The following is a 17128-nucleotide window of genomic DNA, read 5'->3' on the forward strand; positions in this document are numbered from 1 at the left end:
GATTTGACTCCCAAAGAGCGTGGTGTGGAACCTTTTCTCTCATTTTCAGGTAATTGTATGGATGAAAACCAGAGTTATGGGACGTTAACTTTGCAAAGGGGAAGAAATTGACCCGAAGAGGGTTGAGCGTAGCAAAATAACTGCTGGGAACTTTATTCATGATGAAATGACATCGTAATACTCGGTCACATGTCATCAGATATGTTCTCAACCTCTCTGGTCAGTTTTGTTGTTCGTTGCAAACAAGATGGTTCCTGTCATGCGGCACATTCCTTTCTAAAGTCAATACAGTGTTTATAATGTCAGCAGAAATTATGGAGGACAATTTAGAAACACCCCAAATCCCCAATTTTCCACAGTTTTCTTTGAGCTGTGTTCGAGCTGACAGAAGACCATTTAGGTAACACTGGTGAAGTCACACCTGGACTCTTGACAGCCTTCGTCTTTGTCTCTGTTAAGTCACTCTGCCTGATCTCTGGTGACCCGGGAAAAGTGAACCTGAACCAGGATAAGCCTTGTCCCAGTTTGTCGGTTTGATGGCTTGGACGGTTGGGGAGCACGTTGGGGTGAATTCTGAACCTTCTGTGTTGCTTTTGGAGCCCTGCCAGTCCTGCCGGTGAGCATTTTCTCAGAAATGGACGTCCAATTCTTCACTGGCTGAACGCTTACTGACTGCCTGCTTGATAGTGCAGAGTGGCAGGCCGCTGGATAAAGATAACTCGTTGCTGAATGATTTCTGACACCATCTGCCATTTGCCAGTGCCCACTGGAATCCAGAACCCCCCAGAGTCTCTCCATAAGAACCCTGTCACACATAGTTGGAGCAGATAAAGTCTGTTTTCAGGGATTGTGTTACTTCCCTTCACCATTCGACACCCCTCTGTTTCCAGTTTGTTCTTTACTGCTGGCACAAACCTACTCATTTAGCTTGCCGTTTCAATGGATCATTGCCAGAAAGTCTAACTCTCTCAATTATCAACGATGAATTGTAAAAATGAATTGACTTCCCCGCAGGAAATGTGCTTAAAAGCCTTTCCGAATGCTGAAATTGTGATGAAAGTATTCCCTTAAACCTTTCAGCATTCGCCTTCTCATGTTACCTCACTTTAAAGTTAAACATTAAGGCTGCCTTTCAGTTCCTTTTCACATGTCAACAGTGTCTAATCAGATGTGAAGCCTTGAACTGATTGACTGGATGTATGTATGTGTAGGTTTCATTTCGCTTGCCAGGGGAGAACTTGTGTTAACTTGTGTTGTGCATTTCTCTAGTTTTTGTCACATATGTACAAATTAATGCCCCGTACTCTTGATCACCATGGCCAAATACTCAACCAATTGAAGCTAACCGCATGTTTAAGTAGCTCAGCAGGATGACTGATAATAATCGGTGTCAGATTAGTCACTTTAATTATGAAACCTGTTAAAAGAGATTCTCTGTATTTCCATTTATCTCAAAGTCGCTTAAATTTAAGGGCGGCTCCTGATCTAATTTGAGCTTAACCAGTATCAACTACAATGTTTTTCTATCTTTAGGGCAAGAAGCTCAAGTAATGGTAAATATCTTCTTTTTTTTTTTTTTTTTTTTTTTTTTTTTTTAAACTGAACAAATTGGAAAAAAAATATATATTGCATTAGTTTCAGAGATTTATTTAATGAGGCTCCATCGTTCAAAACATGGGGAAATGTCCAAACAATCGTGTCCTACACTTGCAAGTGGTATTTTCTCTGACTTTTTCACAGAACCTGATTTGAAAAATGTGCTGGCAAATTCAAAAACTCTGTGTTTTTCTTTATGCTGAATTTGGAAGTCTTTCACCTATCAGGACACACCCTCAGAGTGGGACTTCACTAGCAATATGTGACTTCTAACATCCTAGGTCCATTGTTATGTGCACCACTTTTACCAAAATGGTACAGTTCAGAGGGCGTCAATTCAAACTTTCAGTTACTTTTTGTAAAGAAAAACATATATGTGTTCTCTGTAAGGGTTTCACTTCACAAAATGTTCCTGTGGGCCAGAGTGGACAGAGCAGCAGGTCGGTCTTGACCACAGGCCATAGGTTTAGATACAATATGATCAATGTTCAACTTTCAGCACACCTTGGACATGACACACACACACACACACACATGCACACACACACACACACACACACACACACACACACACACACACACACACACACACACACACACACACGCACACAAAAGGACGGCAGAAGTTATATCTTCAATGGAGAGTTACTTCACTTGATCACAAGACTTAGACAAGAATTACCGTAATAAAACTACTTGTAGTGCAGCAATATCCACCAGAATCTGAATACAGAAACTGCTTTGATATACACAGATCATCTATTTTCCTGTGTTTGCCATCACAGCAGCCGCCACACAATCAAAGCGTTCACCATTTGCGAACACGCTTGCAGCGGGCCCGCCTCCTCCCCTCCAGTCTCCATGTTTGTTATCCCACATTGTGTAATTACCATCAGCGATCATACATAAACAGCTTTCACAATCAGCTGGGACTCTTTCACGGAGTCAGCACTCATGGGGTAATGTGAAGGGAGGACGGGGAACGCTTATGTTGTTCAAGTAGGATAGTAAGTTTTTGGGCAGCTTGGGGGCGATGGACATCCGCTCCAGCTGTGTTTAGGAATCTGACAGATAGTGCACTCCATTAATTCCCTTTATTAAGCCTCTGGGCCCAGGCCAAGCAGGGGAAAACGATTGCAGCTGTAACCCTTCACATGCTGGCTGGACTGTGCACTTACGGCCAGATGCCGCGCTGGGTGAGTCAGAGTTACAGGGAAAGAGGACTGAGGTTGTAAATAAGTATCTGAATGTGCCTTAGAGCATATATCTGTATAAAATAGAAAAGTATGGATCCACATTGCTCAAACTGTACAGAAGTACACGACATCAACAATCCTAATAAATGCTTTGTAAATCCCGGACCGTCGTCATCATCCATTTGACTGATTAGATCAGCTGGTGAGTTATCAGATCTCCAAATGTTGTGACATTAGGTCAGCGAGTGAATATTGTAATCATAGCTGGGTAACTGAATGGATTGGATTTTGATCTACCACATGAGCACAGCAGCAAGTTTTGGCCCAAACACCAAAGGCCTTCACAAGGGCCTTGAAAATGATTCTCTTGTTGCTTGTTGGCAGATGAATCAAAGCGAAATTATCCCTTGATGTTGTTTGAAATATTTATCAAAAGAGACAATATGAGGAGTGGCACAAATCATAAATATCAAGAAATATCAAAAGCTAATTCGAAGCACATTTTAAGAGCATGAAACGTCTTACACTTTGGAGGCATGTGCATAGTTCAAGAAGCAGACTCTTAGGAATGAAAAAAAAAAAGAGAGAGAGAGAGAAAGGAAGTATAGAGGCCATATGGAAGAATAAAACGTGCCATTACATAAAGGGTGTTTTTGTATGTATTGCATTTTGAATATTATTGCAGAATGGCAGGAGATGACCTCAAAGAGTCGGGCTGTGGTGGGATCGGGCTCAGCTCACTTTAGAGAAGCGTGGAGGCTGCTCGGGCACTGAAGCTGATCATAAATAGCAAGGGTGTTCAGCGAGCACACTTCTGGGCCCCCAGTAAGCCCTGTAAGCCCCTGAGTTAGGGCAGATGGAGGCCTGGGATTACTTGCCTCTTTCCTTTTGCTTTCACAGTCACCACTGCATGGGTGTGTTAAGATGAACAATGGGTTCAAGCTCACTCGGAAGATGTGGGTGATGCGATTTAATGATGCAAGCCAAGCTAAGGGAGTGGATGGCGGTATAGGAGCAAGTTTAAGTGAAGGTGGGGGTCTCCTCGCCGGACTGGTGTGGCGCCCTCTTGGGAGTTCTCCTGCACGGAGCATGGCTAATCCAGAGCAGCCCCCGGCCTCCTGCTTTACGGCTGACTGGGGAGAAACCATAAAAAAGCGTCATCTCTGCAGCGTGCGGAGTAGGGGCGAGGCGCTGGCAAGAAGCCTAAACACTGCAGCTATGGATGAAAAAGTGCAAACAACCCTCCCCATCAGGGCAGGGTGGGGCGGGGGCCCTCAGGAGTTGCCATGGACACCTGGTCATTGAGTGCACAGCAAGGTAGAGAGGGTACAGCCTGCAGCAACGTCCAGTGTTGATGGAACCCAACTCACTTTAGCTGGAAACATCCATGGCAATGTATAGCACATTAACTCATGCAATGGGGTTGTTAAACACGATTTGATAAAAAGTAGTTGTTGATTTTATTTTTAACCATAATCCACTCAGCACAATTATAACTAGATGTAAGTGTGCCCTTTGCCCAGCTGTCTTGGGCTGAAGCATATCCTTAATAGTGTTGTGTATACTTGATAACCAGTCTCTAACGTTTAATGTTTCATGTAAACATGTTTTAACTGTACCATGTCAAAGAGTTTCCTTACGTGAACTGTCTATTTCAAATTTCCATTACGTCTCACGGAGATTTTGATCTACCATGTTTGTTTTTTTCTAGGTCATCTCATAACCCTAGTTTCTTTTTTTCTTTTTTTTTATATTTAATTTAATTCTTTCCTCCAACCATTGCATGGTGAATTTGTTTTTGTTCTAAGAATCATCATCCTTTTAAAAGGTCCACCCTTGGCTCAATTTCATCTTCCGGACAGATGTCTTGTCACTATTTGCAAGCTCTCTTTGATATCGTGCAAAGTTCACAGTTGAAGCAGAGACTGAAAACTGTCAAATTCCCCAGTGAAACTGTGAAAGTATTTTGGGTTCTTCTCCTGATTTATTATTATTTTTTTAATCCTCCAAACATTGTTTCAGCTACAAACATTTGTGCCTTTGCTCTCCAGCACATTGTTCTAAAGACAGTAGATGCTTTTCATCCATAATTAATGTGCAGGTCAAATGAGGGCAATGTCTTTTTGAATGTGCACATGAACAACAACAGATTTAAACACCACCTGAAAATTCTTTGTGGTGAAATTCTGAGATTTTTGGAGAATCTCTCCGTCAATATCAGTAACATAACACATCTTTGATGACTTTGGAGTGATGTCTTTGCATGTTCATAGGAAAAACATGCAAACTAGGCACAGAAAGATCCCCAAGCTCAGCACAAAGTAACATGCTCAACGTGAGGAGGTGGAGTGCATCACATATCTACATATATACAATATTATATTTCTAATGCGTGAGTTACATGAGACCTGCAGACCGTATGATGTTTGTTCATAAAGCTTAATGTGCACTTGCCTTTTTCAGTCCTGTATGATTTTATTCATTGTCTCAATATGTCTGTGGAGCAATACTGGAGCCGCACCAGTGGCCAACACTTTTTGTCCATTTACAGTAATATCTACCTCATGCATTAGTGACCTTGCTGCAGCTTTGCATTGAAGGTGTATTTGCAAAGAAAAGACTTGTTAGTAAGTTGATGTTATTGCCACAGTTGTGCCAAAATACTTGAAAAGATGCATAATCACTCACTAATGCTCCACACACAGCTGTTTCCAGGAGTCCCTTTAAACACAGCTGCTGCAGTTCTCTGTGTGTCGAACACTCCGCCCATGTTGTTCCTCCCTTCTCGGTCCCTCAAGCTGTCACCTCAACAACGGGCAGTAAAAGACGTTTTTGTGCTTTCCAGGTTCTGAGCGAGAGAAGAAAAAAAAATATATAAAAGCACACAGCCAAGTGTGTGATGGCTGTAAGTGTCGTTTGTAGTATACATTTCTGAAAAGGGCATTTGAAAATGTGTTAATAATGGTGGCAAAGTGGCGGGGTGCAGTGTTGAACAGTGAGACTATTGTCTTGGCTCTTTTGGAAGCCTGCTAGAGAGATTAAGCACCCAGAGAAAAGATGAGGTACAGAAGAGTGCAGGGGAGGGAGTGGGTCACAGGGTTGACTTGAAGGGCTTGGATGGTGGTTTGGAGCGTGTTGCAGGAGAGGAGGGCGGGGAGGGGTGTCCCGCTTCCTCCCGTTTTAAATGAGAAGTCGGCGAGGGCAGCTGGAGGCACGCAGCGTGTTGTAGTGTAGTGCGCCGGGGCCATGTGGTTTGTATTAGTGAGGACAGGGTGTCTGGCACCAGGATAGAGAGTGGGTGGTGCAGAGGGAGGTTAGGTTGTATGAGGTTGAGAGGTTACAGGACATTTGGCTTTCAGATATGGCGGAGAATGCGAGAATCTTCATTGAAAAAGACCAGGACATTTGTATCTCTGTTTTTTTAAATGCACTTGAGTAAAACAGACATGTATGCATAACAACCATATATTCACTGTGTCGAGTGTTATTATCATTGCCAATCCTTGTCGTGCTTTGTTTGGAACTATTTATGTCCTTTGTAAAGTTCGAATAAGATATATTGTTATTTATTTGAGTTAAAACACTTAAAAAGTAAAAAGAAGTACTATTTTTTTTAAACTGATTTATTTATTCACAAATGAGGAAACACCTGCATAGTGATAAAAATAAAAACAGCCAAGCAACTGTTACAACACTCCCTCTAACAAATACCCCCACAGTGCAATGAAACTCCCTCATAACCGCATCTATATGGATATATTAGTCCCTTTCGTCCCATTGGAAGAAACTAATTAAGATTCCGGTTGAAAGCAACACAATAATACTTCTAATTGATATTACAGGCTGCTTCTCCACACTGCCTGTGGATGGCAGGCAAAAGTGTAACCAAACAAAGAAAAAAGCCTCTACTTCTGCACATTAAAACTTTACTCAGTTATGTGAAGATAAATTCCCAACAAGAAAAGTCTGGAGCTGCACGTTTGACATGGTTTGTTTTTTTCCCCCTCCAGCATGTTTCACATGTTGAAATGTGAAAAACACGGCAGCACCACAGTGGACATGGCCTCTGTTGTTGGGTTGGTTTGTGAAAGCACTCACAACTGTGGTGGACATATGGTCTGATTAGTCACTCAAAACAAGTCAATTATGCAATTTAAAGATTCCGGTGATCAGTTAGTGCAACATAACACAGGGGTCTGTCAATGTCTCACAAACATACCATGAAAAAACTAAATAATACATTTTGGAATAGAAAAAATGCACATATAATAAAATGTTGGATCCAATTTATTAACACTCATATGTGGCCTTTCTTTCAAGCTGGATCAGATACTGATGGTCCAGTCAGGAGGAGATTCAGACCAGGACAGTGCATCAACAGGATCTGCACTCCAGGGCAAAGAGAGGCTCTACAGAGAAAAGCTGCTGGCCTACCAGGAAGCGCAGCAGAGACAAGCCCAGCTCGTTCAAAAGCTTCAGACCAAGGTGGCGATGGAGGAATCGCACAGGAGAGACATCTCTATTATTAACAGCTGAAACTCCCTCTTCTTACCTGTGCACAACGCCTGTGTGTTTCAGGTTCTTCAGTACAAGAAGAGGTGCGGGGAGCTAGAAGATCAAGTTCTGGAGAAGACGTCGGATTCTGAAAAGATGAGATTGATGGTATGTTTAGACAGCAGTACACCTTTCAAATATCTATATTTCTCAAATACATTGTGAAGGATAGTCTGTTATTGACACCCTGCTACACCAATATGGTTTAAACTCGGAATGTCTGTTTTTGCCTTTGTTGATATGTGTGAATTTAATGAAACATTAATTTCTTTATCTTGTGTTTATTTGACCTGTAAGCCTATACATTTGGGATATAACACAAATAACCTTGGATTAACACATAACGCATAAATATTTTGCGACATCTTCTTACACAGAACAACAATCAAATTGATCGACAAATGGATTAGAATGCGTGCCCTCTGCAGGACTAACATGCCATTTCACCTCTGCTACACAATGCAATTTTGTGGAGAGAATTGAAGAGCTGAAGCAGTCAGAAACATCGGAATTCACATGTTTCACATACAGATGGAGAATAAATGTGGCCTGTTATGTCACACGAATCCCGAGTCAGTGGTGTGATCTATTTATTCAGCTCACTGTCTGAAAGAATTAACCTGAGAACGTCTGCCAACCAATTGCGACAACCATACATAGCATTTATTGGAAGTTGTCTGGTCTTCCTCTCCTCTGTGGGGCCGGTCTTGTTCACAGGGGAGGGTGCTCTTTTATGGATGAATAGTCTGCTTTACTACCTCAAGGCTTCTTACAGGAGAGTAGAAAAATTATACTTTTGTGTCAGGTATATATATATGCAGAACAGCAGCAGTGCTTGCAGTATTCTCACTCTGAACACAAATCTTAGTTCAGTGAATGCACAAGTTTAAGTATTAAAATCCTTGATAAAGATCTTTATTTGGTTTCGAATAAAATGTTTTCAAGCCATGTGACTTTTAACAAAATGCATTTTGCTTCTACATCATTCCTGGTCTTGTTTTAAAGGGGGCTATCTTCTGGTGCAAACCATTCATCCACCCTAACCACGTCACAATATGGAGTGTTTTCCTCAATCGTTTCTGCTTTTCTCTTGTGAAATATCCCATAGAGGTCACAATATACCTATTGATAATTTGTTTTTGTAATTTTGTAATTCGTTTGTGACTGTCCTGTGTAATATGCTGTGCCATTTTCCCCAGATATATAAACCCTACACTATTAGAAATGTTGGACTTTTTTTTTTTTAATTTTTCAACATCTGAAAAATTGTAGATATGAAGTAATTCCAGTCACAAAATTCTGTGTTTTAAATACGATTAGCGATTTTTCTTGACGTGTGTCCAATTCACACGACAATTATTCTTGGCTCTGTCGCCTCCACTGAATTTATAGATGTACACTGTAATATGTTGATTCATAAATATTCTGAAACTGCGAACCTTATTGCTGCAACCATCCACTGAAATCTAATCGTGTTGCCTGATGTGGTGTGTCTGTGTTCAGCTGCAGGCCAACCTGGACTCATCGGAGCGTCAGCAGCAAGCGGAGCAGGATCTCCACAGAGCCACCCTGGAGAAGCTGGAGGAGGAGCAGAAGAGGTGAGTGATGGGCGCCACAGCCAGGTGATAAGGAAACCTGCCTGGCTTCTGTACTCGTAAGTGTGGGATCCAGAAATCAAAAGACCTGCATCGTCACGGAGTTGCTCAGGCTTCAGAGCTGTAAATTCTTGGATGAGTGTTAATAATCGGCTCCCGTTCTCTCTCTGTTTCTGATTTAGAAGCAAAAATCAAGTCAAAATATTTCTGAGAAATGTGCCGGCCAGAGATATTCCCAGCAGTTACTTGAGGTTTTCTGTAGTTTTGTTTTTTTCTCTCTCTTGCTACAAGGAGGAGGCAGAACCTGCCCTTGGCAGATAACCTCGGCGTCCAATTTGTCAGGGAAAATTAGTGAGACTCTGTTGGCCCTATTCTCCAAAGTATTTTAATAATGCTTCACATGAAGTGTGGGCCAACCTCTGGAGTTGAGGCCATTTTTTAATGCCCTGTGATTTATACAGTTGTGGGCCTGTATTTGAAATACCCGTAATGGAAAGTTTGCCAGGAACTTATCATTTTTTACTGCCTCAAAATATCACTCATTGCAGATTTACCAACCTCTATAAACTTCAGCGCTTTGTAGTGTGATCGTGTTATAAAAGTGAGTCCACAGCCGTCATTTTACATGTTGACATTACTGATTCTTTCTTTCATCATGTCTCTGTTCCCTTTAAACACGATATCATCCCTTACATGCAAACATGGGTTTGGCTCTCTCTCAGACAGATAACTGAACATAATAACAATGTGGTGTGCTTTACTGTAACAGGGTGTGTGTTGACTGTGAGAATGATGTAAATATTTCGTAAAAGACTCTACCAGCAGATCTGGTTTAAATTAAACGTAAGTTGACACAGACATTATAAAACTGTCACACATGCTCACCCAAAGGCAAAGGTGGATCTGAAGTCGATGGATGTTTGAGAGGTATGCTGGCTGAAAGAATTATAGTGGCTGTGGTGTGATTTGTAGACCAGAATCAAAGCAGTTGTTTGTCATTGTTTTTTTTTCCAGGTGTGCCAGCCTCAGCCAAGTGAACGCAATGCTACGCAAACAGTTGGACCAGGCAGGGACTGTCAACAACGGGCTCACAGAGAGCTTATGGAAAGCCCATGAAGACGTTGAGCTGAGTGATACCCTTCTGCGCAGAGAGCAAAAGGTGATACAAACTGTATTCTAAACTCAAAATAAAGAGTGGGAGACTAAAAACTCACGGAGAAAGGTAAAGTTCATGCCTGTTCTGAGATTGCGCAATAAACCTTTGAGTTCACATGGGGTCGGAATTCCATTCATAGCCAGTTTCATCAATTCATTCTCGTTCCCTGTTCATTGCAGTGCTATGATTTTCGAGTTGTTGTTTCCTGTGAAAACATTCCAAATGCTGTGGGGAAGGAACATTTTGTGGAACCAATCTGGAGTTTGTGCTGTAAATGGGCGACATCTGTTGATTCGGGACAATCCAATTATTTGTATGTGTGTCAGTGTGAGTTTCAGCTGTGCGTGTGTTTGGGAACACAACATAAACTGAAAGGTAGCTGTAGGCAGCCCCTTTGCACCTTCCCCTGCAGTCTCTAGTGTCGCTGTCTGATCCTCTCTGCAGACATGTGCCTCCAGGTTGACTCGTGAACAAGCTCGTGTCAGAGCTCTGTGGCGCCAGACTGCCTCCCTGCGGAGCAGTTTTACCCAGCTCAGGACTTTCACTGACAGGTGAGTGTGGCACACCGCCAGAGTCCCTCCAGCTACTCAGGATTTTTCTTGAAACCCCACGCCTCCGCACACTCACGACAGCAACCACCATCCGTCTCTCTTGGCCCGAGATCAAAGTGAAGCAGGTCAGCAAGGTCACTGGTCCCCCTGCTTATTGTTTCCTCGTTGGGGCACAGATACCTTAAGGTGTCTGTGCTCACTGCAAAAGTCATCCATCAGGACAACACTGGGACTCTTGGCTTGATGAAGAGTGGGCCTCTATAATGTTGAACGACTGTATAGACTAGTGATTTGCTTCAACAGTAATTGCTCAGGTCACAGAAGGCTTAGTCATGTCAGAGGGTTTAGACTGAAGACTCTTCAAAGTGATCCGTGATCCTTGAGTTTAATCGCTGCTGACATCCATCATTGTTAAATACAAACTAATAGTTTACAACTGTATGGGTGAAACCACCATGTCATGTTTTGCTTTTCTCATTTTTTCTTACTTTCTTTTCAAATTTTTACGTGTTTTGACAAATTCTGTAATTCCCTCTTGCACCTACCTTGATTCAACAGAACTCTGTCCGATATGCGAGGGGAGTGGGTCGCTGCCTGCCAACAGCTACATGTGGCCTGCATGAACTTACAGACCAGGGAAGCACAAGGAAGCACCTTTAGTGGGGTGGAAATGTCCACACTGGAGAGACAACTGAAGGAGAAAATCAGGGAGGCCATGCAGCAGCAGGCTCGCTGGGAAGCAGAGAAAATCGAACTCAACTCGAGGTACAGCAATCTCCGGGACTAAAACAGCAATCTTTCATTTTCAGTAAACTAAAACATGTGCCAATGAGAGTCAGATCTGTTCCTCTCAAAGCCAATACAGTATTAAACTGTCATCAAAATATGAAAGAGAACAAACAACCAGAAGCAAACTCAAAAGATTGGTGCAATGATAAGAAACCTGCAGTGTTCCCTCTTGGAGTCATGTCCAAGGCACAAACTAAACTTCTAAACTGTCCATTCACTCACACATATTCAATCACTTTGTTTCTTGGTGAGGAATCAGGCTCCGAAGAGAGCCCACAGCCCCATTAGTTTGTGGAAAGAAGCTGCAGAGGCTTCCACTAGAAAGCCACAAACACAAACAGCTCCTGACGATATATCATTCATAGTTTTAAAAAGTCTGCTCTGTTGGAGGCATTACTTTTTGAAGTAATGCATCAACCAGTCGGATGGACAAACAGTGAGGAATATCCTGCCTGTTTAGGTCAGGGATGTTTACAGCATTTACCTGCATGTGTAGACGTGCAAAGCCGCCTTCTGAGGTCTGCTCTGCATTGCTGCTGAAGTTTGAACGACCCCGTCAGTTATTGGGGATGATTGAACGTGTCTATCGTATACAGAAACCACCGACTGAGCACAAATCCACACAGGGTGAGTGAGCAGACTGCACACTCAAACCTACAGGAGCAGTTCAGTAAGGTGTGCCAGGGGAAGCTGTTACAAACAGGCACGCCAGTTGGAGAATCATGAAGCTTTTTATAATCTCCTTGTTTTCTGCAAAACAAACTCTAAAATGAGTTTGGATAAACTATTTAACGATGTCTTTTTTGTTTGTTTGTTTTTAGTGTATTTGACAAAGTGTAGCTAACTTGGACTTTTGAAAGAAATATGTGTCACAAACTGAAATAGGACGTCTTTGTCTGACCTTGTGTGTGATGGAATCGTTTGATCTCCGACACAAATCAGGTTCTGAAAGTGAAGCCATATTTAATTCCTCAGATGAAACCCCAGAGCTTTATAGGCTGTCAGCTTTCAAGATGTTTTCAATGAACTTGCGTTCTCATCCTGATATAAAAGAATCATGTCTATTGTACAATCTCTTGTGTCCTTCAGTCAGAGGGACAGCAGGAATGTCCACGTTTTTGTATTTGGGATCTAAGTGGCTTTTGATCTCGACATAAGTCAACAGTAATCCCATAATTCTACGCATAGAATACGATAGTCTTGATGATCTATGTGTGCGTGCGTGCGTGCGTGCGTGCGTGCGTGCGTGCGTGCGTGCGTGCGTGCGTGCGTGCGTACACAAGTGAGCCCATTTGTGATTTTGCTGTCTCTTATTTTTTTATGCACTCTACTCAATCTAGGATTTTAGAGCTAACTGACACAACGCAGTACCTCCGAAGCCAGAACACCGAGAAAGATGCGGGCCTGAGCAACATGCAGATCAGTTTGGACAGGATGGTAGGACCTTGGGAATCAGCAGTGGGAGGCGGCAGATAGACGGATGTCTGAAAGTGCTAAATTTGTTGTAGTCTGGGTCCCTGGTCTTGACAAAGTCCACAACTTGTTCGACTAGAGGGCTGCAGTCTGGGGAATGTCAACACTATACATGCTGCTTATCTCAGCCTTAAATGGTTTCCTGCCCAGGAGACGAGGAGAACGGAGGATAAAGCAGAGATGGAAACACTCCAAACTGAGATCCACGCCCTCCAAAAGATTTTACTTCACGTTCACCAGGTCAGAAGACAATGAAGGATTGAATTATTGTTATCAGAAATATTTCCATAATTTGGTTGTTGTTTTTTTAAAATATTCCATCTGATTTGCAGTTGGTCGGCAGTGAGGGTGAGAGCTATGGCACTGAAACAGCTTCTTCTTCACCTCCCTATGGCCGCTCTTCTCTCAGGACGTCTACCATATTGGCTGTACAGAATGCTCTCTCCAAGCACCAGAAGCAGCTACAGGTGGCATAATTATACCTATTTTAGAGAAAAAGTGCTCTCAAATTATTACAACATTCAATCTGCTTTAGGAACATTTGTGACTCATTCCAGCCTGTTGTAATTTCCATTAATGTCTATATTGTGGGTTTATTGTTAATGCCAACTTTTCACTTCTACTATTATAATTATGGAATCACATAACAACTATACCTGCATCGTAAATATTGGGACACAGAGCACAAAGCTCTATGTGGGTATCCAAGCAGAGCTTAGTTTTACTTGTGTTAAAATGTTGTCTTTAAGTCAGGCTGAAGATCAACACAGTCATTCGCTGCCTGGAACAAACTAAATCTAACTGCAATATGAATATCCAAGGCACTTTCCTATGTTTGTGTTTCGCCATCATCATCTGTGACCATACTGTGCTATGGAACAGTCAACAGCTAAATGCAATGATGAAATACACCGTGAACGATTACAATATTCATCTAATAATTCATTTGACATTTAGGCGGATATTCTGTTATATTATTACAAGTAGAGTTTCTATGCTCTTTATTTGCGTTTAGTGGGACCTGTGGATGCCACTCCTTAAAAAATCTTGATATTTTCACCAAGACAAGGCCAGTAAATATAGCTGTGCATTGTGACAGGTGGAAAAAGCCAGTTGGATTTTGTTTTGGTCCAGGTGGCTAAAATATGTGTTTACTTTTAGTTAGATTAAAAAAGGATTAATAGAAAAATTAACTATATGCGGAAAGCCACAGAAAACTTTGTGCTCATTCCCAATTTTCAGCACTCCTTTAGTTTAACAACACTTGCTGGATAACTTTGCATGAAGTCCAAAGTGGGTATGACCTATTAGGCTACGCTGATGAAAAAAAAAAAAAAAAAATACAGGTTGAGATAAACTTTTAATTTGAATTATAAACACATCACAGGAACTTCGAGTGCGTTTGGATGCTGCTCTGGAGCAAGTGGACAGACTGCGCGGTTGCCTGCAGGAGAAAGATGCTGAAAGGAAGAAGCTGGAACAAACGATTCAACGAGCGAGGATGGAAAGTCAGGAGGCTAAAAAAGCTCAGGAGGAAAGCCTCAGAGACGGGAGTCGATACCGCTGCTCACTGGAACTCGTATCCAGGTACCCTGGCCAAGCCCTTTATACCCGTTGGACTTTGATACTCGTGAAATTGATTGGTCTAAATGAGTAATAACTTTTGTGCAGTTAAGCTTTGCTGAACCTGCCTTATGACATGTGGTTTTACCTTGACGGTTTTTAATTTAATGCTGATTTTACGAAAGCTGTTGTGACGATCATGTTGTTTGTTGTGTGTGAGATGATGACTAGAGTGATAAATGTGCTGTAACTGCCCAGACCATGCTCCGTGGCCTCACACCCCTCTCTGTGTCCCACAGCGAGAAAGACTGCCTGGAGAAACTGTTGTCCGGGCGGCAGCAGGAGGTGGACTCCCAGCATGCCGAGCTGGAGGTACTGCGGAGCTCATCGCTAGAACTGCAGAGACAGCGGGACCTCCTGAGGCAGCAGAGGGAGGATCTGGAGATGCAGCTGGCACGCCAGCGCACAGAGGCCCAAAGAGGGTACAAGCCCAAGTGCAGAGAATGACCATTACACAACGCAAATCCTGTCAAGCGTGATTGTTTTCAAGCTCCGTTTGTTTAGAGTTAAGATCAGTAACACATGTCATTCTCCGGACGGCAGTGCACCCAGATGACATTTGGATGAAAATGTAAATGATTTACATAGCATTACTGCACTCATGCGAGAGGAATACTTGTTTTCTTTTTTTCTGAGTTTCTTTTGCTAAAAAATTTGATTAGCTGAGAATTGGAGCAGGACATGCGATCTAGTAAAATGAAAAAATTCAAAAAAAATAAAAAAAAATACTCCCTTGGTGTTGTGGCCTTTGGCACCAACATTTCTCCCCTTTTCAATGTGGAAATGTAAAAGTGTGTGTGCCTGCGTGTGGGACTAAGAAACAGTGTGAGACAGATACACCTCTGTGTTTCAGCGAGAGGAGTTTGCAGGAGATTGAAGTGAAGCACTCAGATCTGCGCCAGGAGCTCGTGACAGTAAAGGAGGCGCTGAATCAAATCACCCTGCAGAAAGAGGTGCTGGAAGACGACAAGGCCAGCCTCGCTCTGGCTCTAACAAAGGTAAACCGTCCTACAGCAGCTACCCTAAACAGAGATCCCTCTGCCAGGTTTGACATGGAACCTCCCAGAAAGCAGCACAGAGCAATCCGCAGAACAAAATTTATTTGAAGATATCATCATTAATAACCGTAAAAGTTCAGTCTTTCATCGAATCAGCGTCGTCATCTCAAACTGTCAAAGAGTCTGTGTCTCTGGGTGGTTTTTCTAATAACCAATCACAGGATTCACTGCTTTGAGCAGATATTTTATGTATTTATTTCTTTTTTTTATATTTCACGCAATGTCCCAACTTCATGTTATGACAACATTATGATTGCAATGCTGCTATATGCCTGCACTCTACAGATGGAGTCTGAACGAGCTGCACAGGAGTGCACCATCACCAAACTGCAGAATCGGGAGGCCTCCCTGAAAGATTCTCTGGCCAAAATGGCCTCCCTGAGTGAAGGTTTAGCCAAAGACAAAGTGGAGCTCAGTCGGATTCTGCTCCAGGTTGGCACTCATCCATTCAACTCCTAAAACACTGACTTATAAAAAAAAAAAAAAACCAGAGCCGCTGCAGGAGTAAAACATTGTGATTTTTGTAGACGGAAGGACAGAAGACGGAGCTTGGCGAGCGCAGACGAGAAGCCGAAGTGGAGCGGGTCGCCGCCAGAGAGGAAGCAGCGCGGGCACAAAATGATATGATGAATCTGCTCACTGAGAAACAAGCTCTGGAGAGCTCCCACAGCCACTTACAAGATCTCTGCCAGAAGCTGGAGGCAGAGAAAAGCCTCCTGCAGAGGGAGAAAGACCAGGCCTCGGAGAAGCACTCCCAGGTCAGCGACCCCCGGCCACTCACACTCCTCCCCTACTCCCACCTCCTGGGAGAACGGTGCTGATATTATTAATAGCTTTCCGCAGGTTTGCACAGCTTGTTGTCACATTATAATGTATACAAAATTGTGGACACATCTGCTGTTGTTTTTTTTTTCATCTTTCAACTCGGATATGGAAAGCAGTTTGAGCCCCCTTATGTGTTTTATGAGTAACTTGGGAGATAACAAGCGAGGACCGTTGTGAACAAATGTGAACTGGAAAAGATAAATAGTTAGACATATAATATCCAGTGGGGGGTTCAGTGAAAGCGCCAATAAATTAACACCTAAAGTATTTCCATTCTTCCTCAGCAGAGCCAGCTCTCCCTGTTTGTTCCCCTGAAGAATGAAAAGAATCCTTTCCTGTTTTATTATATGTTCTGAATGTGGAACTCGGATATCTGTGTTGATCTGAGCAAGAATATAACAAACCTAAACAATCTGACAAATTCCATTCAAACATTTTCAGATAGCCTATCTGTACAAATAAATCAGCCGTGGATAAAACAAGCCCAGCAGTGGCCTCCATTGCACCGAGCTCGTGTTTCATCCCTTTATTGGGGGCTGCTCACGTCCATAACATCGGTGTAATTCATCCACTTCAATATTTACCTTAAGCTGAGCACAAAGATGTTGCGTGCTAATATTTAGGCAGCGTGAGTTCATTTTAGTTAGCTTCAAAATCAAATTACTGTGATTGTTGCTTTTCAAACATTCTGTTGCAGTGAAATATTAGAAGT

General features: G+C 42.5%; 1 protein-coding gene across 1 annotated transcript in view; it reads left to right on the plus strand.

The window, feature by feature from the left end:
• The window catches only part of crocc2 (ciliary rootlet coiled-coil, rootletin family member 2), a gene marked incomplete at its 5' end in the record, with an annotated part of 38676 nt that overhangs the window by 5611 nt on the left and 15937 nt on the right, over positions 1–17128 (plus strand). The window contains 14 exons of the mRNA XM_080473960.1: positions 7113–7277; positions 7371–7454; positions 8850–8944; positions 9956–10100; positions 10542–10648; positions 11207–11413; positions 12778–12874; positions 13061–13150; positions 13243–13377; positions 14298–14497; positions 14773–14955; positions 15387–15531; positions 15877–16023; positions 16119–16349. Coding sequence (XP_080330086.1) covers positions 7113–7277; positions 7371–7454; positions 8850–8944; positions 9956–10100; positions 10542–10648; positions 11207–11413; positions 12778–12874; positions 13061–13150; positions 13243–13377; positions 14298–14497; positions 14773–14955; positions 15387–15531; positions 15877–16023; positions 16119–16349 — 2031 coding nt within the window. The remainder of the gene's footprint in view (positions 1–7112; positions 7278–7370; positions 7455–8849; positions 8945–9955; positions 10101–10541; positions 10649–11206; positions 11414–12777; positions 12875–13060; positions 13151–13242; positions 13378–14297; positions 14498–14772; positions 14956–15386; positions 15532–15876; positions 16024–16118; positions 16350–17128) is intronic.

Source organism: Lipophrys pholis, assembly GCF_963383615.2.
Source record: "Lipophrys pholis genome assembly, chromosome: 10".
Taxonomy (NCBI): Eukaryota; Metazoa; Chordata; class Actinopteri; order Blenniiformes; family Blenniidae; genus Lipophrys; species Lipophrys pholis.